The 27,208-nt window shown below is 36.4% G+C and overlaps 1 protein-coding gene across 6 annotated transcripts in view; it reads left to right on the plus strand.

Annotated features, from left to right (window-relative positions):
- The window catches only part of LOC124182392 (microphthalmia-associated transcription factor), a 59,904-nt gene that overhangs the window by 21,081 nt on the left and 11,615 nt on the right, over positions 1–27,208 (plus strand). For 5 of the 6 annotated variants that reach the window (XM_046569599.1, XM_046569600.1, XM_046569596.1 and 2 more), the window contains 3 exons: positions 5,546–5,929; positions 24,466–24,655; positions 27,026–27,101. In XM_046569599.1, coding sequence (XP_046425555.1) covers positions 5,546–5,929; positions 24,466–24,655; positions 27,026–27,101 — 650 coding nt within the window. The remainder of the gene's footprint in view (positions 1–5,545; positions 5,930–24,465; positions 24,656–27,025; positions 27,102–27,208) is intronic. The other variant, XM_046569598.1, reaches the window with a different exon arrangement.

The following is a 27,208-nucleotide window of genomic DNA, read 5'->3' on the forward strand; positions in this document are numbered from 1 at the left end:
GGTTCTCCAGATATCATTATTGGAATAATTTTAAAAAAAATTTTATTATTCGGCGATAAAAATCACTAGACTGATCAGATCCAAAATCTAATCAGTCCCAAGTTAAGAAGAGCCGCGTCGATTGAGACAAAAATCATCGATATCCGTACGTTCAGTCCCGAGATATCTTCGACACAAGATCGATCACAGAGGTAAACGTCCATCTCGAAATGCTCGGTTGTGATTTTCTAATCTCTGTACATCGAAACGCTTAGATGCAGTAGTGAAAGTTGAACTATTTTCCTTTTCATTGTTTTAATTCTTGTTCAGAAAGAACAGAAAAGCGGAGATTCGTTTTCAGTATTTAAATTCCATCTCGATTTTCCCGCCAATTTCGTAATCCGAATAAATCCGGCCGGGAAATTGAGATGCTGATAAAATCCGACCGTTAATCGTTCGTCTTCCAGTCCAACCAACTTCTCCGACTCGACGTTTTTGCACGGGATCTTTTTTATCATCGCAAAACGATTTCGCAAGTTGCGAAACGCGCGAACGTGTTGAAAAAAAAAAAAAAAAAGAAATCGAATCACGCGTTTGCCGCGCTTTTTGTCCCACCCTTACCGACCGGCCACACCCACGTGTCTTCATCTTATTTCTCCCAGTCGCCCAGAGATGGCGGAAGCATCTCGAACGTCGTTCAACTCGCGTCTCTCCCTCCGTTTCATCTTCTTGCATCGCGGTTATCGGCCGGATTCGTGATAATCCTCACCCGGTAACTCGAGTTTATAGGCTTGGAACTTTTTCATGGAATACCGCCTCTCGCACACCGCGGCATTATTAACGGAACGCAGGTAATATTTGTGCACGGTAACACAAACCATTCGATTCCGTACATATACGGAAAATTACATGGGGAACCATTACGAAATTTGTTTCGTTACAAGTTCTCTTCTTTTCTTTTTTTTTTTTTTATCGCATTGCTTGATTCGATATCATTAAAATAACGCTAAAAATGTTTTTAAAAAAAGTTTACAACTTCGTTCCAGCTTCTTCGTGGAATTTTTTTCCCCGTCGTGAACTAATGTTCGGTACTCGTTCTAGCGAGAGAGAGAAAAAAAAAACATTTTATCGTCCTAACGCGAAACAGTCTAATATACATACCTGTACATACATAAAATAAAAATATACATATATATATATATATATATATATATATTCATGCGGTGGCCTTGTTTTTGTAATAAATGAAAAAATCGCGGTGAATCAGGCTGCAGTTGGAAATGCCACGGAATATCCGTTGTTTACCGCACAGCTACATAATGCGGGGTCGATTATTATTGTTTTTTCTTTTTTCTTTTTTTTTTCCGTAATTATGTCATTTCGTTTAAAGAGACAAAAAGAGGCGAAACAAAGAACGCGCCTAGCTTCGGGGGCTATGTTCCATTTTTAGCGCACCGTTCGTTCGGTTCTCGTGAGGAAAAAAAATCGTATACATTCAGTGCAATTTTACATTTCGGATGGAACGTGAGATGGATGCTGTGTTGATGATATTTAATCCGCATTGAGAAACTCTGAATTTTAACTCAAGTAATTCGTTTCGACATTGTTTATTCTCCGGAAAAAAATATACACATCCGTATTTATATCGTTTACGGATTTTAGTCAATTTTTTGTAAGATTCCAACTTCTTCACGCGATCGTCCATATTTTTTCCTACAAGATCAATGGTTTTTCTTTTTTTTTTTTTTTTTTAAACTCAGTCGAGAGAATGTGTTGTACAATTGTTCGAACGAAGAAGCGAAAAAAAGTGGCGAAGAGAGAAGGAATGAAAAAGAGAAAAAGAAAAAACAACAAAAAAACGAACACGCGCACGCACGCGGTTTGATCCGATTGAAAAACCCTCGAGGCAGTTGATTTTTCCTCTCTGTGCTCGTGAAAATTAAATTTTTGCATCTTTTTTACAGAACGTGTAAAGGTCTGAGGCTTCTTTTTTTTTTTTTTTTTTTTTTATTTTTTTTTTATTTCGCAAATCAAACTCTCTGAATATCTACCGATTTCCAATATCGGAACGAATCGTGTAAATAATTTGGCGCGAATTCGATTCGAACATTGTTTTTTCTCTTTTCTTTCTTTTTTTTTCTTTTTTCTTTTTTTTTTTTCCTCTTATTTTCTTCGAAAAAATTGACACGCAGTTCGTTTGAAGTTTGACAAGAGCGCGTACGCATAAATATCTACACAATTTTTTCCGTGACTTTTTTTTTTCTTTATTTCACGACCGATTCGAGAGTCGATTGATATAATTGTACCGACATTCACAAGTCATCTGCGATGTCGTAGAAGCCTGTATTATACCATAACGGCTAACCGTGGAAAATATCGTGGCATTGTGTCAACCATTTAAATTCAATTTTACACGCATGATCGAATGAAAAATAGGCCGAGATAATTATTTACAGCGCACAAATATTCCTTTCATGTATTATACTTCGCTGTGTCTGTGTATGTATGCTATTATATTCGATACTCTTGTTCTATCTCGTAAATGTCTTCCCGTATACTCAGTTGTAGTTTTTCCTGTTTTTGTTTCACACAAATTACCTTTAACTTGGGCCTTTGCATATTACGTATTCAAACATTCCACGTACTTTTATATATACGTACATGTTTTATCGATAATTTATTTTATCTTTGGGATATTTTTACTTATTACGTTTTTTTTTTTTTTTCTTTTTTTGTTTTTATCTCGAAACTTTCGAAATTTCGACGTACGTATAATACGTCCGCACGTAGATTTTATCATTAATCAGTATTCTTTCCAGTCGGTTTTAATCATTATGTAATATTTTAATCTTATTTGCGTGCGTACCTATGTACGTAACGATATGCGTTAATTGCACGAGGAAAGAAAAAAAAAAGAAAAAACTTATCTGAGAAAATGGAAACGAACCTTATATCGGTTTTGATAAACTTTCGTCGGTATCATCGATCGGTGCGTGTTAAAAAGAACACAAAACAAATAACGTCGAGTACTGTACACGATTTTTAATTATCAGATCACTCGCGATTAGTTTATACCTGAATATAATTGTACAGATATACTATTATATGCGTTATCTTGTAAATAGTAATAATTGTCACATTGTCGCCAATCATTATAAATTATACGCATGTAATGGAGGGGGGGGTTAAGCTTGGACGGTTGTCATTAAAAAAAAAAAATATATCCAGAATTAAATTAAATCAAGTTTGCTATTAGTCCGTTTTTGATATGTTATTACATTGAATATACGACGATTTGGAAATGTCTTGATTCCTTCAGTTTTACAATATTAGGTACTATCCTTTACTCTACGCACAAAATGCGAATTTTTTTTTCTTTTTTTTTCTCAATTCCATGCTTCTTGGTCTGCAATTTTGACGATAATTTCGATTTTAGATCGCAGATCGACGTGACAAGAAACTACATTTATAACAACAAAACGTGCTATCGTTAATGATAAAATAATTTCGGTGCTCTTGGATCGTACACGCGTATACATGTGTATATACCTATGTACCGATAATGTAACGTTGTAAATGATCGCGTCGAGTGCAAAGATAATTACAGCCGCGAGTACGCGTTGCGACGTTATTCATCAACCTGCGTCATCATCGAGGGTTGTGCGTAATTTCCTCGATTTCAATAACGAATGTGTGTAATTTTTACATTACCTTTTTTTTTTACATGCGTAAGCGTCGTCCATTTTCACGACTTTCCGTTACTTTGTTTTTTTCATACTTCTTCCTTCTTTATTTTTTAAGCTTCTCGTTGATTTTCCAAATTATTCGACTCGAATAGTACGAGTATTTACATGTATGTATGCACGTGCTTGTATTATTCTATACGAATATATGTATGTATGTAATATATTGTCCAAGGCCACGGGTATGAGCAAGCAATCACAGCCGTTGTCAAAACGGTGATAATTAATTAACGATCAATGTCTGTAACTCGCGATCCGCGTTGATCGATCGATTATAAACGGTGAGAAAGTATTTGCCGATTTTAAAAGTTATAATAAATAATTAATTACATTTATACCCGTGTATCAGGCTCGATATAAAAATAGACGGTGTTAATAACGAAAGTATGTTAAGCAAAGATGAAATTATTCCCAAATGTAGCTGCTTGTCGTTAATTATAATATACATTTTTACTTCCGCGTATCGTTATCGTCGTTATTTCTATGTGACAGCTGTGTTGACACGATCTCACTCTATTCCTCTCCATTTTCAAATACAACCGTAATGAGAAGGAGAAAATTTAAAAAAGAAAAAAATCATAAAACAAGTTGAATTTAATGAAATAAAATATGTCTGCTTGACGTGGGTGTAGAGAACGATTTGTGTATTAATGTTTCTGTAGTTTCAAAAAATTGTCATTATTATAAATAATTTTAGAACATTGATGCATCCATTCGTTTGTGCCAAAATAACGTGCCTTTTGGGTGTAGGGAATTACCTCCGATTATGCGTGCAATCAATTTTTTGTCCGACGATATTTCGATAACAAATGAACAGATTTTCGTCATCTTGTAGGTCTGAGTTGACGCGATTCTTCATATTTGATAACTGATTATATTTTATTACAAAATCGGTCTGATTATTTCTTAGTTATATGCCTATCGAAGAAGCTTTCTTCACGCCAACGCGCAGCGGACACTCCAATTCGAAACTTTTTTTTTAACTACAGAGAAATTTGAATCAGCTTTCACGTACGCGTATATCTTGCGAAAATGAATGCTATATCCAAATTTCAACTCATTCGGACCATTATTCACCGAGATCTTGCTAATTATACCTCTAAATATGGAAAAATCGTCATCGCGACACAGTTGTCTAATTCGTACATCTTAGAATATAATTTCGCTGTACTGTTTCTATACATATTATACAAAGCACGACAAATTCTGTGCGCTTATTTCGGCACTACATTTCACCCTCTCCAGGTACGGACTCAAATTCGAAACTTTTCTACCTACAGAGATATTCGAACTAGCTTTCACTTACGCGTATATTTTACGAAAATGAATGCTATATCCAAATTTCAACTCATTCGGATCATTATTCAACGAGATCTTGCTAATTATACTTCTAAATATGGAAAAATCGTCATCACGACACAGTTGTCTAATTCGTACGTCTTAGAATATAATTTAGCTGTACTGTTTCTATACATATTATACAAAGCACGACAAATTCTGTGCGCTTATTTCGGCACTACATTTCACCCTCTCCAGGTACGGACTCAAATTCGAAACTTTTCTCCCTACAGAGATATTCGAACTAGCTTTCACTTACGCGTATATTTTACGAAAATTAATGCTATATCCAAATTTCAACTCATTCGGACCATTATTCACCGAGATCTTGCTAATTATACCTCTAAATATGGAAAAATCGTCATCACGACACAGTTGTCTAATTCTTACATCTTAGAATATAATTTTACTGTCCTATTTCTATATTGTACAAAGCACGAAAAATTCTGTGCGCTTATTTCGACTGTATATTTCTCGCTCTTCAGGTACGGACGTTGCTTGAGAACCCGACACGCTACCACGTCGTCCAGAAGCAGAAGAACCAAGTCCGGCAGTTCCTCCACGAGTCTTTCAGGGGCGGCGATTCCGACGCATCCGAAATACCGACGAGCCAGGGCAGCGAGGGCGGTGGGTGCGTCACACCCCTCGACACGGGGCCCCCTCCTCAGCATGCCGTCGCCCCCATAGCCGCCCCCATGGTGCACAGCGCCCCCCCTCACAACCCGCCGAAGCCACAGCATCCCCATATCGCCTCCTACCCCAGAGGACCCGCTCTCCTCCCTCAGGGGCACGCCGATGCCGTTAGTCCCGATATCGGCACTGGCGCCATGTCACCCGGACTTTCGAGCGTCGCTACGAGCAACTCGGAGGTGAGTCAGTTTCTCTTGTTGCACATTTTTTGAGAATTATTGCTGGGCTCCCGTTCGAACTTTCAACCAGGAAAGTCTGGAACAGTCGGGGATTTTCTTTTTTTTTTAACCCTGATGAATTATGGTGCGTTGGGGAATTTTTTTTCTCAATTTTGAGAAAACTTGAACATCGACGTTTGGAACCAGAAACTTTTTTTTTTTTTACATCGTTACAAATACTCTTACCGTAGTTTAGCGAGATTATACCCCACAGTGTAATTTTTATTACGCGTACATTCAGTTTAGATTAAGAACGTTGTTTTTTTCGGAGACATCAGTGAGGTAAAAAATGCTTGAAAACAAATGGAATATAATTTTTAGTGATAGGTGACACTTTTTCTTAATTATTTTTTATCTCATTCAGCTATTTTAATTTTTCATAAACACGAAAGCGATTAGGAATATGACTATTTTGGTGTGGGGGTTAAAAATTGGGAATGATGGAAAAATTTGATTGGTATAGAATTTATGGTATTTAAATCAAAGGCGAGAAAATATGTTTCATATTGAAATTTGAAATACAGGAAGATGAAGTCTATAGAAAAGTCAAAATATTATAGAAAGTTGGAAATATTTTTGAAATCGCGAGAAATCTGGCGGATCTATGTTTCGGTTTCTCGCGTTTCTCGTATCTAAACGGTTCGTCCTACGATTCCGGATTGAAAAAAAAAAACTCGATTTTCGGAAAAGAAAAAAAATTGGCACTTGCGAATCACATTGCCTTTATATTGTTTATCACGCACGTTTATCCGTTGCATGGATTCGATTTCCTTCAGTCCTGAGTGGGCTGGGATTGACAATTGTGAAATTACAACCGAAAAACGTAGCCGCAGCAGGAACAAAATGGACGAAGGAAATAAATTGAAAAAATATATATATATTATAGGTATGTCACGACGACGGCCTTCGACGCCCGGGTTACGACGTGTGTATAGAATACGTGAGAATTGGTACGGTTTCCAGGCAACCTGATTCGTCTTCGGACACACACGTATTTCTTGTACGGTACACGAAGCTCTTTAGATGAGGAACACGAAATTACACACACGCACGCACGCATGTGTATATATATATATATATATATATGCACGTACAAGAAAGAAGCGTTACCGAAACGAGATCTTTTTTAACAACGAGACGTTAATCATTCCTTGGGTGAAGAGGAAATTCTAATTACATTCTCAAACAGATATATATATATGTATATGTATATACATGTATGTACAAATGTATGTGAAACTCTTCTCATACCGATAGTTGTTAATTTTTGGTAAATAGTGTAACGAAAATTCGTCGCCACTTGACGCGTGGACAGAAATTCAAGTCAAACACACAATGATGATGATGATGGCAATGATGATCGTGTAGCCACGATTCGCGTGTCCGTGAAGGTTTGAACAGTCATGCAGAGCAATTTTCTTCGATGTCGATTTCAAACTTGTTATAATACACTAATTAACTCTCCGCATTAACGTAAAATTAGAATCCACGAGGTAGTGGAAAAATTATAATTAGGTTGAAGTACAATTAGTGTTCCTTTTTCTTTTCTTTTTTTTTTTTTTTTTTTGTTGCCGTTTCGCGAATGAATGTTCATAAAACGAAACGACGTAATTGGGGTCGCTCTCAAATCCTTGACCAATATTGTTAATAATCATCCAACGGAGCGTATCATGTATTTTCGGAGTGAGATATATTTGCGGTAAAATCGCACCCTTGTGCACACATGTTAACTGTCGATATTAATATTGAGCCAATAACCGTTCAGCACCTTCGATAATTGAGACGGTATAGCGAAACACCGGTTTCCATTCTCGGCTGTTGAACGCGAAATGAGACCAGGGGGCGTATCGTATACGTCAGGCATTAATCAGCAGTTTCGTATAATTTTCGGTAATTGATAATTGAAAGTCGACGATGATTATGGTCATAAAACGAACGAATGCATTTAACGACGATACGATACTTTTTCCTGTTAGATTTCATGTCAGGAAATTCCTCGTTCGATTTTAATCATCAATGTTCCCAAACTTGGAGAGTCTCATAAACAGAGAGTAAATTTTAGATAAAGAATATCTACGCCACGCGGGTCAAAAATCCATTCATCGATATATCATGACTGTAACAACATCGAGATATTGTATCCTCTGCACACAACGTTCACGTACACCTCATATATGTCGATGCGTATTTACTGGATGTTTTAGATGTTTATCGAATGGTATAAGCTCGGCGATTTGATATCTAAATAAACCATGCTCGAGTCTCGAGTAGTATGTAGGCATAAGGGTATGCAAGCAACGGGCCAATCTGTACCTACTCGAAGTTCGCAGTTACATCAAGCTCTGTACACACACACACACACACACTGGTAGCGGGCGCTGCTCTCTCTCTCTCTCTGTTTCTGCAGATAGATCGTCTGGCTACAAGAAACTCCTCTTACCACTAAATGCTCAGAGTTTCGAGTATTCGGCTTGATTTATCTTGCCGACTAACCAAACACCCTCGTTAGGGTTAGGTCATGTCAGAATAGTCAAAAAACTTGCCGAGTATCGACGACGTAATCCCTGTCCTCACCTCAACGCGCATTCAAATTCGAAACTTTTTTACCTATCGAGATATTTAAACCAGCTTTCGCGTGCACTTACATCTTGTGAAGATAAATGTTACATCCAAATTTCAACTCATTCGGACCATTATTCGCTCAAATTTTGCCATTTATGCTTCTAAATATGGAAAAATCGTCATTGCGACACAATTGCTTAATTCACACATCTTAGAATCAAAGTTAACCGTGTTGCTTCTATTACACGAAGTACAACTACATGTATTTCATTCGCTCGTACCGTGCACTGTATTTCGGCTTCTTTAGGTGCGGTTTTGTTAATTTTTTCTTTTTCACGAAGGTTAGGTTAGGTCGCGTGATCGGGAAATGCCGAAAAAGAGTTTTAAATGCCCTTCGGTTTAATGGAAACGTTTGATCGTACTTGTATAACGTTAATCAGCGAGTGGAGGAGGATTGCACGATTAGCGCGTTACGTTAATTGAACAGTGCGTGATGCAGCTGCACACGGATGTGTTTATCGCCACGGCAGCGAGACCGGCACGGGTTGTAATAAACTTTTGAACCTTTCACACGACCCTAATGATCATCTTGTAACGGGAGGATCCTGAGCCGGTAGTTAGGCCAGGACCGAGGCTCGTTTTATGCCTAGTCGGAATTGGGAGTCAATTAGTTTATTGTAGCTCGTTACGTCGTTCTTCTTATTCGTGTTCTTATACGTCTTCTACTTTTTCTTCTTCTTCTTCTTCTTCTTCTTCATGACTTACGTGAGTCGTCTCGATCCACTTCAGCCCCCTTCCAATCTCTGCAGCTTTTATATGTATGGGGCATTCCATGAAATCTCGATCAAGATTCTACGTCAATGTCTTTTCAAGTTATGAAATCTCCATCTTCCAGTAGGTGTCAAAAAATTTTGTTATATTTCATACGATTTTTCTCAATGTTTTTGAAACTTTTCATATCGAGGGTTTTTGTTTAGAGCTTTCAAATCATACTTCGGATACGCTGGGTCGAAAAATTTTGTAAAATATTAGGATTGAGTTTTTCGTCATGCACTTTAATCGTGATATATATATCGTTTAAATTCACATGAAAATAATCGTAAGCCGTTATCGTTTGAATTGAACAACGTTCGAATGATTAAAAATTAGCCTGTGAGAATTATAAACCGTAGACTAAATTTGTTAATTTAATACAACGAGGGCAAGGAGGAAAGTGAAGCGTATTATATCATTCAACCATCACGTGGAATTATAGGTATATGTACCTGTAGGTATAATATATATGCGGGGAATCCAGCGCGTAATATTTCAATCGAAAACTTCACGCCACTCTTTTCAGAATGGAACATTTACAACGGGATTTTGTTATTTATCTCATACTATAACCTTAAATTTATCTACCTCGCAGGTATTTATGGCCAATTATTAGATTTCGTCGTTTAATAGCTTGAACGTGAAGGTCGACTCGTTTTATAGATTGCTACTACAGGAATATTGTTGGTAATGTGATTTGAAGAATTTATTATAAAATTCTCTTCGTCAGAAATTCTTTACCTACGTTTATTGTTATTATTATGTTATTATTGTGCTAGGAAATACATTTTTTTCCTCTCTTCAATAAATCGTCACGACTATGACGACGTCCTCTTGGTCCTCGACGTCCAGGAATATCAGACCAGAATTGAATAACCGGGTATTCCCCGCATCTATATATTGACCCGCTGAGTCGTTAGACTTCCTCCTCCTCCCCTCCCCCCCCTTATTTAAAAGATGCGGGTCTGTTCTTCTCAATCACTTCGTATAGTTTAAACTTTTTCAATTTACTCGTGAGAAAAAAAAAAAAAAAAAGACGGAATTCTACATCTTTGCTGCAAAAAGTACGGCAAACATCTTTCATTTTCTCCAGTAATATTGAATCTGTGTCTCTAAAAAAAATGTTTCCAAATCGTCCCGCTGCACAGACATGGAATATAGAATATCGATTTACGGATTTGAAATTCGAACGATTCGAAAACCGAACAAATCACCGTTCGATTTTTGGGACGTTTTCTAACGGTCGCTTGAACCGACAGTCTTATTCGCTAATTTGTCGACTTAACCTCTCAAATATGAGTTTCTAACCTCTCAAATATGAAAATTGTAACATAACCGGCGATATTTTAATTTTTTTTTTTCCGGGAAATGAAATTACTTCATCGTTCGTTGACAATTTTTATACAGGCATACTCTTGCGTAGTACGAGTTACAAAAATTGATTTGTAATTTTATTACAACGTGGGCGATATAATTTATTCGTCGTACGGCGCACGACGAAGTGTGGATTTTAAAGGTTTGCAATGCAAACTAGCGTTCCGTAAAGTCTAATAATGAATAATCAATATCGCGGTCAAAACTATAGTGACAACAATAATAACAATAATAATATTAATAATAATAATTTGTTTCGGGCCACGCACGAACCGCGTACATCTTTAATAATGATATAATTTCTCTTTTTATTTTTCACACATCACCGATGTTAATTAGAGAAATTTTCATTGTCACCGAATTGGCAACGGCTCAAGTCATTCGACAAACGTGACGTCGTGGTTGATTGTGGGTCGCTGTATATATAAGCGTCTGGAGAGCGTTCGCTAGAGTTTTTACATACGCACCATACGTACATATATGTACAATGTGGTACAGCGTAATCTGCGTGTTTCATTGTATACAATATGACATTATGTACGTATGTTTGTATATGTAACGTATATTATGTACAATCGTCATACATCAATCTGATTTAGTACAGCGGGAGATTAACGCGTCTTTGATACGTAAAATAAATTGTTTTATCAGTGTTTCGATGCTTTCATAAACTCGGGATTTATTGCCTTATTTTATACCGTACATCTATTATTATTATTATTTTTTTTTTAAAATAAATATTACATTTTTTACATGTATATTAAGACCTTTAATTGCGTCCATCGTATAATGTCGTCGGATATTAGAAACATTTTTTTCGATCCTTTGGGTTTTTTTTTCTTTCTTACTCTCTCTTACTTCAATTAAATTCGTTTCGCCATGATATTATCGCTATTATAATTTGCGAAAGTATTTTTATTGAACGGTTGTAAATTATATCATTGACCGTGTCTCGCTTACGAATTGTCCAGAGTATAGAAAGTATAGCGTGAATAGTATATAATCAACAAAAGACAATGTTTCTATGTATGTTTGGATGTTTTTTTTTTTTTCTATTTTTTCATTTTCGTTTCATTCAAATGAAAAATTGCAAAGATACTCGCGTATCAAAAATCGCATCGTGAATAAAAGTGAGATGGCTTTTTTCAAGCTTTTCTTTTTTCAACTTTATTCAGAAGGCATGTATGTGTATAGAAATATAAGCAGTGAAGCGTAGTATAGAAGGACAATAAATCGAGTCGGATATAAATCAAAAATTCCTATAATTGTGAAGGAGAAAAAAATATGTCTCGAAATATCAAATATATTTCATCCCTAACTGATAGTCGAGAATTTTTACACCGCAACTAGATTTTTATAACAAGGTTATTATTGAATTATTAATGAACTGTACAAACTGTATAAACAGTAATTTATACAATTGCGCGGTGAAAGAATATTTGACTGAATACTCGGGAATAAAATACAATATAATATATAAACACGCAAAGAAAAAAAAAAAAAATTCCATCATTTTTGAGGCAGTCTAATACATACACATAAATCTTATGGCAATTTTTTTTTTTTTTTTTTCATCAACGATGAGAAATACCTGTTTATTTATTACTTTTTTTTTATCTGTACTAAATTTTTTTTTTACCCAATACCAGGCAAATCATTAGGAAGGGGGAGGGGGGTTCCAGCAAGAACTGAAGGATTAACCCATAGGATGATGAATAAGTTATTTCCATTAAACTTAACGGATGTATATACGTATATTGTATATATATACATATATATATATATATATATATATATGTATGATACGATGCTGTGTACTGAAAATTTTCTGTGAAACTAGCTGCTCAACGCCCAAAGAATAGGCAGCAAAGACTACATTTTGTGTATTGCTATGTGTACTAGAGACGTATTTTTGGTTGCCTATCAACGGGCGTTGAGCGATTACAAGTTTCAAACAACAAACAAAAAAATCATGCCAGACTAATCGTAAGCTCATATAGGTATAATAATTACACTTGATGGAATCCCGTGGATATATGCATGTATATAACGTATAACAACAACAAAAACAACAACAACGAAGAGAGTAAGATAGAGCGAAGTGAGAGTGAGAGGAAATGATAGGTTATACTCTCGTATCCAGCGACGTATAGTTGGGAGCGTAACAAGCAATTGTTAAACTCTGACTATGCAGCAGCAAAGTGTGTTGCATGGAAGTAGATATTATACGTAGGCTTCTACACGTAGTTTCGAGTCTTTCGAAGTGTGTGGGGGTGGCCGGTGCGTTATGTAAGAGGCCTTCCCCCTCCTCATCCTGCTCTCTTCAAACCTTGAGTCCCCGGCGTGACGGGAGTCAACGTTGTCGCCGATGCTAGATAGTACGAGCATGCGACTAGCACCGTTTGCCTCGGTAGCTCGCCTGCAGATCGCGGTTTTTCACTGGACTCTCTTCTCTATCCTTATCTCTATCCCCGTCCCACCGTGTCTCCGTCTAACTCTATCCCCAGCCTCTGTGCGCACAACCACCACCGCAACTCGACGCCCGTGGAGTTACGCCCCCCGTTATTCCTCGTTTTCAAACTCAAATTCCCGCCGCCGTCGCTGCCGCTGGCGCGAAGTATCCGTCGGTTTTCGTTTGTTTCAAGTGACTCGTGAATAGTTTGATCTTAGCTGTGAACCTTGTTGTTGTTGTTGTTGTTGTTGTTGTTTTTGTTGTTACTTCGTCGTGACAAGAGACAATTTGATTATTTATTTTTTTTCTTGTGGAACGTAAGTTTTTGTTTCATCGAATCAGCATCGACGGTGAAGTGTGTATGTTTGATTTTGAAAATAATAAGATTCACAGTACCCTTTATTGGTTTTTACCAGTTTTTTTTTTTTTTGTCCTTTTTGTTTGCTTGCTTTCCTTATCTTGGTGATTCTTAAACCGAACTAAAACTGTTTCGATAGTCGGTCGAACCTCCGATAATTCGGGGTTCTCGATTTGGAGACTCAGAAGTTGACATAAAGTGATAACGAGAAAGTTTGCCTCGGATTGTTTCATGTTCGTGGAATATCCGGTTTTGTGAGGATACAAGTACATGTGTGGTTAATACGTAACCAGGAAGTGTTTTTATCGGAAAAGTTTGGTAGCACGTGTTGCGTCATTTAAAAATTACCAGTCATCGTCGTTCGTCATTGTTTTTACCGTCTGTCGTTTTTCCTCCTCGTCAATTAATCGTGATGAAACATTTCAACGATTGTTCCGCGCCACGTTTATCGAACGATATTTGAACCGTTTAAAAACTACTTTCTACTACTTTAGCAACGTGCTGAGAAAACGATAACATAAAAGGAAACTTTGTATGCGAAATCGAAGCGTCGGATATTTGATATTTCCGTTTATACGCTGTTGAATCGTCCGACTGGTTGGTGGAAAGAAGAAAATCTCACCTAATTGTGTTTTCACGATTTTTAACGCACAGCAGAACACGACTCGAATCAACGATGAGAGTTGTTCAGCCGCGATGACATGATGCAAGGAATAACAGCGCGCCGCTCGGTATTACCAATAAGAAAATATGACGGGTGAGCTGTGTTTGCGTGCATTGTGCGAGTAGAGAGGACAAAATAGTTGAAGCTAAAAAGTAAGAGCCCGCGATACTTGGACGGAATTTATTTAAACGAATAAAAAGTGTGTGTGATTTCGGCTGTTGGTTGGGTTCAAGCTTTTGTTTTTCCATCAGTCTTGCCAACCTGGTACTTGGTGAAAACAAGGAACGACATTATCGTTCGCTCTAGACATGAGCGTAAGAGCAACACGTGAAGTTTAACGTAACGTGCTATTATATCGTGGAATGGGTTTTCGTGATTCGTCATAAATTCTCGGTGTTTATCCTCGTCCTGGAAGTTTTATAGGGCAGAGGATAGCAGAAATGCCGGTCTTCAATATTATCGCTCGGCGTTGCAAGGTGAGTTTCTTCAATGTCATTCATCTCAATTCCATTCTTCGTTACCTGTTGTTGGTTTTTTTTTTTTTCTTTTTTTTTTTTCTTCCTCCCACTTCTCCCGTACCGCACATTTATGCTATACGTATATATACAGACGCGATTTTACCAGTTGAGCCAACAGACTTCCCAGAAACAACGATGCACACTTTTGCTAGACAAGGTGCGCGATTATGTCTGTAACCACACTGTTTGCCGAGGAGGCAATAATGATATATTTTTCACAATTTAATTTCCGGGGAATCATGCAGCGTCATTGGTATAATAACCCGATGTCTGAGAGACGGGAGTGGAGGATATGAACGTAAAAGTAGAGGATGAAAGTGAGGGAGGAGAAGAAGAATAAGAAGAAAACGCATCCTAACCAAGTTTGTCCTCGTAGAGATTCTCCCCGTATAAACGAAAGTAAAACAACTTTCAAAGTATTATAACACGTCACAAAGTTCTTGATGAATCGGCGCCGTTTAATGCCTCGGTATCTCGTGTAGTAAAAACGCGCGCGGTGTGTCGTAACAACGTCAATTGTCTCGGTGATTGATAAGACAAACTAGGATGGAAGGGTGGGGGGGGTTTGGCTTATGGCTCTTCTCTATTAGTATAGCACCTATTACAAAGTTGTCCCTGAATTTTATACGATATCATACCTTTTACATCGACAGACTTCACTTCCGTGCCTCTGAATATCACGATTTTCACCAATGAAATGGATGCACTTCACTCTCGTTTATGACCCAATCATTATGCCGCAAGGATGATTGCCAATCGCGGCAATGGTCATCCGTGGAAATTGATTCTCATTGTCAGTAAGGTTACGCCGTCATGGAATTACCGCTAAAACTCACTAGGGAATTACCTTTGCATACTCGTATAGGGAAATCGGTTATTTTTATCATGCGGAAATCATTTATTCACAGCTGTGTATTATCGAGATTTGCCGCAGACATTTAAGTGAAGGAAATCGTGATAGGTTCGTGAAAATTACACAAATTTTTCGTCTCACTTCGATTTCACACACCTGTGTAACATTTGAGAGCGATTCTCTGAATCACGTCCCGTGTTACTTTACTTTTCTTTTTTTTGTGATTTTACATTGAGCCTGACAGTTTTACCGTAAGGATTAATGTAAAATTACAGAATGAAAGTAGAATAACTTTGGTATGGTTTAGACGCAGTCGGTTCGAGATTTTACACTGGTGTTTAAAATAAAAGTGTGAGGAAAATTTTTTATAATTTTGATAGCTCTAACACGCCTGTACATCTTTAAGACGATGCTGTGATCCATCTTTACCGATCGAGTCAAGTATCACTTATTTTGACTACCACCTTCGCTTACGCATCACTGATGCAAAAAAGCTAACGATAGCGCCGTTCTAATACATACAATGCCTAATGCGAATATCTGAAAAAAGATTTGTCTTAAGGAAATGTATTCCTGTAGTTCATTATCACTTATCGCAGGTATAAATTTCCTCGCGTTATTCTCCCATGAAGTAAAAAACAAATTTGGATGTTCCTGTTCGGTGTTGCATGTGGAATAACGCTGTATGTAACTTTTTTTGCATCAGTGATGCGTAAGCGCAGGTAATAGTCGAAATAAGTGATAATTCACTCGGTCGGTAAAGACTGTCTACATTATCTGCTTGTGGATGAATGAGCCCTAGAGTCTGAATCTGAAGTTGGAAGTAGCGAGGACATTGTTTAAAAATTGTACGGTAATGTAGTTATTTGCCTCAATGACGGTGAACGTTAATGAATCGATATTCTTACTGTGCGATAGAAGTAAATCTGAGTATATTAGATTAATCTAAGGTATAAACACTTTTAGAAAAGGTTTTGTAATTAAAACTTTTGAAGTGATTAGATCCTGGTGTTTTAATCCGATTCCAATGTATTCGGGTTTATTCCATTTGCCGTATAGATCTCAACAAATGGTTTGAAAATTTTTAAAAACTAGCCAATAGTTGTATGTGGATGGAATGAAAATAGCTTTGCGTAATTACGGTGCAAAAGATGTTCGTCAATGATCGCATCAGGACGTTACAGTACTTATAATTGTGCCGTAATTTCAGATTTCTTCAATATTTTTCAGACAATTTGTAGAGATCCGGTCAGCCAGCGAAATGATCCAAGAAACGGTCAAAAATACCAGAGCTTGTTCGCTTTGAGCATTATAATGACAAAACCTTTTCCCAAGTCGTTGATATCTCATCTTATGTTGTTCGAATTTGATCAGTCACGTTTCTGTTACATTGCATAGGAATGTTGATTCATTCGTGTTTGTTGGTAACGGTGACGGTAACCTCGTTGAAGATTTTTTAAACGTTTTTTTTTTCTATTTTATCTAACTTTTAATTCAAACGAAGTCCGGCCGATTCCTAAATCCATCCATTCATTCGTTTATTCTTTCAAAGTCGCAACACACGCTGGAATTTCCGTCGACGCGATCTAATCGGTCAGACAGTTCAGCGGATTTGATTTCGATCAATTTTCGATACTCAGGCGACGTTGAACCACGAAAGAGTTTTTTTTTCTCACAATTGGTTGCATTGGAAATTCACCCTAGAAACGGCTTCCATGTTGCATTGGCTAAGTGCGCGGTAACCGGGAGGCAGGTCAGCCAACCTGATTCAAACAGTATGTAATATCGATTTCCGGGACTTGGAGAGCATTAGAACCTTGAAATCCTCCGGTACAAAGCGGATCGAATCTCTGTTCAATGCAATTATCATCGTACAGTTTGCCCACAATAGGTGCTTTCAAATCTCCGGTATTAGAACCGATCGTTTGTTACTTATTTTTACTTTACGTAGGTTACCGGATCTCCTGTAATTCTTCGACATTTTTTTTCGCCGAGCAATTCTTAGTTGTCCAGAATTTCGACCCGTGAAAACTTCGATTTCGTATCGTGAATTGCATTTCCATTCCGTCTGCCGAAGGAAAATATTCGCTGTAAAATTTTCGCCACACATTTACTACGACAAAAATCATCGGTGTATTGTACATAATGCGCATGCGCTACAATCCGAGAGCAACTGTTTGCCAGGGCTGCCAACCGTTGTGAATTCAGACGACATTTCGCCGCGATGCACGTAACCTAAAAATTATTTTTACAGTTTTCCTCAATTCACAATTCACAGAAATTAATCCGTCTATATTCGAATAAGACGAGCTAAGGTATAAACAATACTAGAAAAGGTTTGGTGATTGGAACGTTCGTTGTGCTCAATTCACAACCGTAGAAATTTTTTAGGTTAGAGACAGTTGGTCACCCTGGCAAACAGTTGCTCTCGGATCGCGGCGCGCGCGTTAAAAATTTTAACGTACGTTAGGAATTGCGTGCTCAGTAATTGGGTTAGAAAAAGAAAAAAGAAAAAAGAACAGGAAGAGAAAAAACCATGTTGAATGAATTTTTTTCTCCCCACTTCCCCATTTCCCCATTTTGTTTTTCGACTTTTCGAGGAGTAGCATATCACGTACTGCACGTGTATACGTGGCATTAAAATTTTTTTAAAACGAAAGTCGTCTCCTTGCGACTATACTTTTCGGTTTGTTATTTTTGACGCTGTAACGTTTCTGCGATCTCTAATCGTTCGACACACAAACAACGAAAGACACGCGCGAGCGTTAATGATCGTTTTTACACACAGCGGTGAAATTATTATCTGCTCTAGCCTTGATTTATCTTGGCCTTGATATCGCGCCTTCTCTCTGAATCACATTTCGACAACGCGACGTATCGCGTCTCAACGTTTACTCACCTTATGTTTTTCAATACAATTTTAGATATTGTTTGTCTATGCGACGAGTAACGCGGTACGAAACCGTTACATTAACGCGTTTAAACACGTCGTTGTTTGATCGAATTACGGAATTGCAGATTCGCGTCACGGTTTTGCAGATTTAAGTTACACGCGTCGCGTTTCGAACTTCGTATGTAATGATAAAATTAAAGAGTTTCTCCTGTGCATCTATTATCCTTACTTAATGTATGCACGCGAACAGACCTGATAAATTTTACCGTCATTTTTCACCTTTTTAGCCCAATCGCAAAAAGTGAAGAAAAAAACAAAAAAAAAGAAGGAAAAAAAATTAAAGCCTTGAAGTGTGCGAATAGAAATAAACAAAGAAGTGCGTCAGAATCCTCTGGATAAATTTTTTTTCATTAATTTTGTCAATTTTTCTTCACCATCATGTCTCGATGTTTAAAGTCGTTCTTTCAAATTCGTTCGGTGGTCAGGTTTATCGGTACTTCCAGTAAAAGTCTACATGTTTTTTTTTTTTGTTTATCTTATTTTTTTTTTTTTTGATGCACGATTCGTGCGCAACAAGTGTATGCTGTATATACTCGTATATATACGGATGTTACAATATTTCCCGTTTTTAAACGTGTGAAAAGCATGTGCGGGCACAATGTTGAGACATGTGTGACCCAGTATCGAAATAACAGGCGTATGGATGAAAGAGAATTAACACGCACGTAAGTTAATCGAGGTGGAGAACAAAGCGGGTTGGATGTACGTATAAAAACGGTTAAAATTGAAGGGCCGAATTATATACGCGAATTTGATATTTTAATAACAATAATATGAGAACGTATTATTACAGTTATTATGGACAATTACACGCGAATGGAAATAAGGTGTTCGACAGTTCGTAAACCGCAATAAACGTGTTTTTGAATATCGCTATCAATTAAGGGCTTTCATATTGTTTATAGTTTGATTTTTAATCAGGGAAAAGGATTACGATTTATTGACGCGTGAAGTTGGGGAATATTTTTGACGATTTTCAGGCAGCCGGAATGTTTTTTACATTAAATCTAGGTTTTGTTGCAGAATGAAAAAGTATGAGTCATTCCACGTCAAATTAGCGGCACATGTACATCACCGCTTTTGATTCTGATCATTTTTTAGTTCGATGTTCCTACGAAACAAAATGTGTCTCGGGAATTTTTTCACATTTATTTCAACCGCTTGGCGAAATTTATCGCAAAATCGCAAAAACCGATTACGGGAATGCCATTTCTTAAATGAAAATAAAAAAAAAAAAAAAATTCACACCGATTCTATGATTCAACACACTGTAATGGGATCTTAACATTTACTATTTTTTTCACCCGTGATTTTACTTTTTCACGTTGGAATTGTTTTTGGATTTTTATTTCTTATACGCCTCGATACAAACAGATTGCGGTATAACATTACTTTCATGATTCCGTGATCTGTTTGGATCGGGGAATAGAAAAAAAAAAAAAAACACAACCTTCAATTCCGGACACGAAAAACTGAAAATTTTGCTAAAGAAATAGTAAATATTGAGTTTCCATTATCACGTGGTGCTTGAAAATCACATTTCGAATGATAGAATCTGTGTGAATTTGTTCGGATTTAAAAATAATGACGTCATCGGAATCGGTTTTTGATTTTTATTTATTTTTTTTTTTTTTTTTGCAAATTTCACAGTTAGCCAAAAAAATCTCTAGAAAATTACCAGACCTTTTTGGATCTGTGTGAACATCGCACGATAATTTGATTAAAAAATCAAAGTGGGTGAGGTACATGGGCTGCTAATTTGACGTGGAATGCCCTATATATATATATATATATATATATATATATAGCTACTTATCGTATTACTTTTTGAATATCGCAACGTCGTCCCCAATTATTGTCAGTATGCGACAATAGATTTTGTAACAAGGGGTCGAAGACCCGAATTGAATTCAAGTATCTCGATTATTTATAAACATTTAAAGTTATTTTCAAATCGATCTTTTTTTTAAATTCTCAGAACCTGTATTTTCAATTCCATACGTTTCAACACCGAGCCAACCACGATGAACCGATTTTTTCCATTCGTTTTTTTTTTTTCCAGAACTTTCAATTTTTATGCGAACTTAAAACACGAGTTGAACGTTGTAAAAATTCCCAAAAAATTCTCAAAAACTTCTATTCTCCACTCAGAACAGAGCGGTTTTTGTCTAATTCTTTTTTTTCTTTTCATCAAATTCGCAATGAAACCGGTCTAAAAATGTTCCAAGTAAAAAATTGAAGTTCCGAGAATTGTTTTGGGAATTTTTTAAAACATTTAAACGACGCTTTAGTCGATCAAAACATCGAAAGTGATAATAAAATACATGCATTAATTGAACAGTATCGTATAATAATGTTCTCATCGTGTTGTTTCGAGCTTGTTCTTAATCTTCATCTTCCTTTCCGTAGAATTCGCGCCTATCAAATCCCACTCCGTTATTTTTCAAACGGGACTAAGTATTATAAATACCCGGAGCACGGCAGGCTGATACGGCCGGGGATCCTTATCGTCGTAACTTCATACTTGTTGCAATAATTACTTCTCGGTAACCTCACACAAACACCGAGACAGAAACCGTGAATGCGATATTTTTATCTCCGGTTGTATTTCGCGTCGCGCGCAACTTGTTTGAAATTTTTTCTTCTACTTTTTTTTTTTTTTTTCCCACCTTTCGCCTCCCTGTTTTACGCGATTTGACCCAATTCTGTTCTCACCTTCGTATTCCTGAATTTTAATTTCATCCTACTCTTTAAAGAATTATATTTGAAAAAAAAAAAAAAAAAAAAAACTTGCCAATCTTATACAGTCAATAAATCGGTGAGTTTTTTACGAAATTGTTGTGTTCGTTGAAAATTTTCGTACATATTTCTTTCAGGTTTGGATTTGAACAATTTCAAGCCAATTTTAACTGTAGCTTGATTGAGAAAAATATCGTTCTCGTTTCGTACAATTGGTAGAAATTTTTCCTGCAAAATTTATATATTCCTGCAAATTATACACGGCTTGTATCTATCGTTGGAATTGCATGAGAATGCGGTATGCGGTTAAACAAGGCCTTGATATCAAATTATCGCCTTGGTGTATTTTTTTTTTTTTATTTTTAATTTTTTTCTTGAAAAAACTCCGGAACTGTGATATTTTTGGGTTTGTGGTTATAAAAAAAAAATAAAAAAAAGAGATCGCGAGCGATTGTAGAATAATTGCAACTGAACATTTTTCTCGGTCAATTAAAGTGTTTTGACTTTATACTTACTTTTGAAAATAATTGTCTGTAAGAGTATATAATTTAACGTTCAACGTTGAGTCATTTAAACCTTGTTAGAAATCGACGAGCGCAGCACACGTTTCACTCGCAATTGGTAATTACTATTATTTCAAACTACTCATTACGATAGCCGGAGGTGAGTGTTGATACACACCCTCGTACCTGAAAATCGTGCCGCGGCCATCGTCTCGTTAATTCTGCAGGAAAGTTTAAACGAGCGGCTGCAGTTGTTACACCCTCTGTATAATTATTTTCACGATATATGTGTAATCTCGAAGATTCAGATCGCGTGAGTTGCACAAAATATCGTAGCTACACTCTCTCGATTGTTATTTAATCGCTTATTTTTCTCTTAACGGATCGTATTGCGGGTTGTTTCCTTTATTTTTATTCAAATTTCCCGCCCAATTATCAAAACTCTTTACGCATACTCGCCTACGTTGTCGATTCGAAACTGATTGCTAGATGCGGAGGATGATTTTGTCACGTCTCTATTCTTTTCTCACCTTTTCCGTATTCGACATTTAATTCAATTTACACGTTGTGTAACGAGGAATTAAAACTTGCGCGAATAAGACTCGCGAAAAGTTTAATCGGCGATATTTCCGCTCAGGGATTATCCGGCAATGCTTTTCTATTTCTGTCTTAAACTTGTCGCAAACATTTTCAAACTACCGCGATCGTAATGAAAATACTAAATTTTTGAATTTCGCGGGTTAATCGAGCGCGCGCGCGCGGTTCTTTTGAATCGGAAACGCGAACGAACGAAAATTATACAAGATTTTAAGTGTATTCTGATTTCGCGCGAGACTGACTCGTAAAGATTTTGTGTTTTTTTTCTTCTTCCTTCACTGGTTTACTTATCTTTACGACCAGATGAAAATAAGCTTCAAGTATAGCGCAATTGTCAGGATTTGTGCTCGTATCCGAGCACAAAGCAGTTAGCCATTATATTCTTTACGTAATAATCTTTTACGTAAAGGCAATCGCGTCTACTTCGCAAGACTAATTTATTGCAGAAGTTTTATGTATCTATATATATATATATATACATGTATATGTGCATGTGTACGCATAGCTGGTGTATATAATAGCGTGTCGCAGGTATTAAATACATGTGAAACGATCGAAATTGAAGGTTGGCAAGTCTTGTTCTCTGTCTCGGTGGAAATGATCGTTGATTTTGGTAAACGTATAAATGTTGTTGTAATTGAGCGGAAATAATATGATATTCAACCAACATCCTGTGTTTTCTGTACACGTAGAACAATTATTAACACGGAATTGATCGTTTAAACATCGGGCAAATTTTGTACTGCCCGTTATTTTAAACACCGAGCAAATGAAAAGAGGGCAGCATTTTTTTATTTTTTCCTTATAAAATCTCTGGACATTATACACGTATATTTATACACGATATTCGATGTCAGTTTCAAGCGATTAGCGAAGCCGAAGACGAAATTATCATCAAATCTTGAACGAAATTGCACCGGTTTGATTATTATTTTACATTTAAATACGAATGACATATTTTATTTATGGTGAAATCTTACTTTTATATTTACGTGCTGTACGAAAAAATGATTTTAAAAGATTATCGAAGTTTTATTCAATTTCAATTCCCCCGGAATTTTCAAATCTTTTTTGTTCTGCAATTTCTTTTTTCTTCCCTCTGCGCATTTTACGTTTCGCGCAGTGTGTGACGTATGAATTTTTTTTTTTTTTTGTCAACATTCAGGTATGGCAAAATAGTTTTTGGCACAACCACCACCACCGTCCCCGCAAAAATAAGAATAACAACGACAACAACTTGTAAATACAATGTATCGTAAATAGTGGGCAGATTGGAGAGGGGGAAGGGGAAAAAATAAATAAAATAACGATCGTCGGATATCTTTTTAAATGTCAATAATACGGAGATACGGAGATCATACGTGCATGCATAACATGCAGTATGAAGTATACTTATAAGTGATGATCGGATCGGTAGATAGACAGACAGATGGATTAACAGTCGGACGTATTTATTATTATATAAATATTGATAATACGACGTCGCGGAAATGAGTTGCAGAAAATTGAATGAAAACGATAAACTCAAAAACTTTGCTAGGTTTCGAAAATTTAACCTACAGAGATACTTTCAAGCGTTTGACAATTTTTTTTATTTTTTTTTTTTAAACAATGCGGCATATTCTTTAACGGATTGAGAGTGAATTCTATAGTTGTGGTTATTACACCGAATTGCCCTTGAATATTTTTACATTATCGTCATAACCGGAAGACTATTATTGTTCTGAGTAGAAAATAAAAACGAATTTTTTTATTCGGAGTAATGGAACAGATTTAAAGTTGGCGGTAACCGGAGAAAATGATGGTATAAGAAAATTATAATAACGCTAAATAGTTCCTAGTGCTGAATTTTCTCTTTAGCAATGTTAGAAACGATATTTTAACACAGTAATTATTGCAACGATGGTAATTTTACTGGAATTTTTTTTTGACAACGATAAATTGTAACGAATGAAAAATTTTCGCAGCGCGTCGACGCGTTTCGATACGTATTTATATTTTTATTGCAGACTTGATAATATTGGCTCGATTCGATGTTAGATATCGTTTCCTTTTTTCTTTTTTTTTTTTTTTTTCCTCTTTTTTTTACCTTCTCCATCTTATTGTTTCAGGCGGAGGATTTGCTGGACGATATTCTCTCCTTTGAGACCGGCTCTTTAGGTGATGGACTAAAAGACAGCCAATCTGGAAGTTTGTCAAGCTTACCAGATCTTCAAATAAAACCAGAACCGCTTCTTCTTACAGACGCTGAAATCCATGCCTTGGCCAAGGACAGACAGAAGAAAGACAACCACAATATGAGTGAGTAATTAAACTGTGATGAAAAATTATCGTGCGTCGATCGTGGTGAAAAAACGAATTTTGAAAAGAAAAAAAAAAAACAAAAAAACAAACAAACAAGAAAAACACTCGACGCAAACGTAAATTCTCCATTCGACCGAATTTCATTCGAAATAAATGAAATGACAAAATGTTGATACTATTTTTAATTATCACTATTATTATTATTATTATTACCACAACTATCGTCGGTATTTGATTATAAATAAAAGCATATTGATAGTTTTTTTTTTTTTTTTCTCAATCCAGCTGCGGCAATAAAAATATTTCCTAGTAGCGATTAACGCCAGATAAGAGAGAGAGAGAGAGAGAGAGAGAGAGAGAAAGAGAACGAGGTTTCATTTATAAAAAATTCTGTTACTTGGTTTCTTGAGTGGGGGCGTAAAAAAAAAAAAAACAAAAAAAAATCAAAAAAAATAAATAAATAAATTTGATTTAATAAAGCATAAATCTACGGAGATATTTACACTGACATTTTATATGCGACAAAATTTGTTCCAGCTATCTTGAGATATTCTCTCTCTCTCTCTCTCTCTCTCTCTCTCTCTCTGTCTGTCTCTCTTTCTCCCTCTCCGTCGAGTGGTTTGAAACAAATATTTGCACTCTCGGCCCAACGTTCATTCGTCGAGAGGCGAAGCGACGCAACGCAACGCGACAATCGCTCTAAATTTCTAGTGTTACGACGCGGCGACGTCACGCCGCGTTAGCTAAATAACGTATTTTCATTGAAATCATGTTTGTATAATTTATGTAACGCGCTGCATACACTCTTATCTGATATCTGCGACCCGGTGCTGCAGGTGATTACCGAACCGTGACAAGACGCTGAGCGACGTTTATTTTTTTTTTTATTTATTTTTTTTTTTGGCCCACTTTTCACGATCACGTTTGATACATGTATATATATATGCGCATGTATTTGTACGCACGTGTATAGAAACCTGTAATATGCAGGCCGAAGAAAGGAATTTGCGAATCCAGTTTATAAAGACACGGAGCATGATGTGTAAAAAGATTCGAAAACGAATAAGAAAACAACTTTCGGGTGTTTTTTTTTCAATCCCCGATTATTCACGGCAATTCTTTGATTTGTCAATTACGTTTGGTTGGTCGGTTGTTGAGTCGTAGACTTTTTTTTCAAAATTTATCAATCTAGACAACGATGCTTAAGAGTTTGTAATCGTTCCGATTTGATCGTCAGTTTTTCGTTTTTTTTTTTTTCTCTTATCTCTTGCTCTTGGAATGAAGGTACAAGGAAGGAGAACAAATCGTTTTAACATTTCGGTTTTGAGTTGGTGCAATTTTTGTTTTTTTTTCTTTTCTTTTTTTTTTTTTTTATACTCAGGAACCGAAACGACGACTTCTCAAAGCTTGCAATCAATTTGATTCGATGAAATTTTTTTTTTCTCCTCACTTATTTTCGAGTACACGCGCGAGGGAGTGGAATAAATTGTATGACATTTTGGACAATCGATTGTTATTGATAATATAGTTATGTAACGGCGCTTTAACACGCGTATGCATGTATGTCAAAACGTACGTTGAAATCGTGCATGGCATGAGAGAAAAGAGGATGATCAGGTTTGTATTGCTTTGCGGCATAAATACTCAAAATGACACAATCTAATCTGGATATATACGATATATATCCAGAAATTAATTCCACCTGTCTTCATTCGTATATTCGATCGTTAAATACAACGTGTGATTTATCTATTTTTCAAATCAAAATGTTCAGCCTTGATCAATAATAGAAAAGGTTGAAGAAAAAAAGTCACCGCGATGCTACACGGAACTCTTTCTTTTTCTTTTTTTTTTTTTTTTTAAATCATTTTTTATAACACATACCGTTAAAATTTTCCGAAATAATCAATCCGTCAAATCGATTGTAATACTTCAACTGTTCTTAAATCGTCTGTCAATACCTTGCGTACCGACATTTGTCATCGACCTTAATTGTTTATTATCTAAGCGCATGTTTCGTAAATAATCCCCCCCCCCCCCCCCCCTCCCCCCCATTTCGTTATCTCGCGTGTCTCTTAAATTTTTCATCACCGACAATAATCTTCGGTATTTTTTATTTTTTAATCATTTTTGTTCGTATTTTTGAGGTCAATTAATTATTAATAATTGAAATTAATCAAATAAATACAGAGTAAAACTGTTGCTGCGGCTTAGAGTTGGGTTGGATGTGATACGTTGATGGAGAAAAAAAGAAAAAAAGGAACGTGGTCGATTACATTTATCAGCGAGACGCAGTCGGCGTCACGGTCCAACCCTTTTGATGATCGATGATCAATCGTCGTACTTAAATACTTACGTATGTTTCAGTCGAGCGTCGGAGAAGATTCAACATCAACGATAGGATAAAAGAGCTTGGAACACTGTTGCCAAAAACTAACGATCCGTAAGTATGACAAGTTTTTCGAATTTAAGATAAGAGGTCAATTTTTCACAGGGTTCGGATGGGTTTGAATATTTGACGTGAAAAATTGACACGCGTTACGATATTAA

This window comes from Neodiprion fabricii, chromosome 5 (genome assembly GCF_021155785.1).
Source record: "Neodiprion fabricii isolate iyNeoFabr1 chromosome 5, iyNeoFabr1.1, whole genome shotgun sequence".
Lineage (NCBI taxonomy): Eukaryota > Metazoa > Arthropoda > Insecta > Hymenoptera > Diprionidae > Neodiprion > Neodiprion fabricii.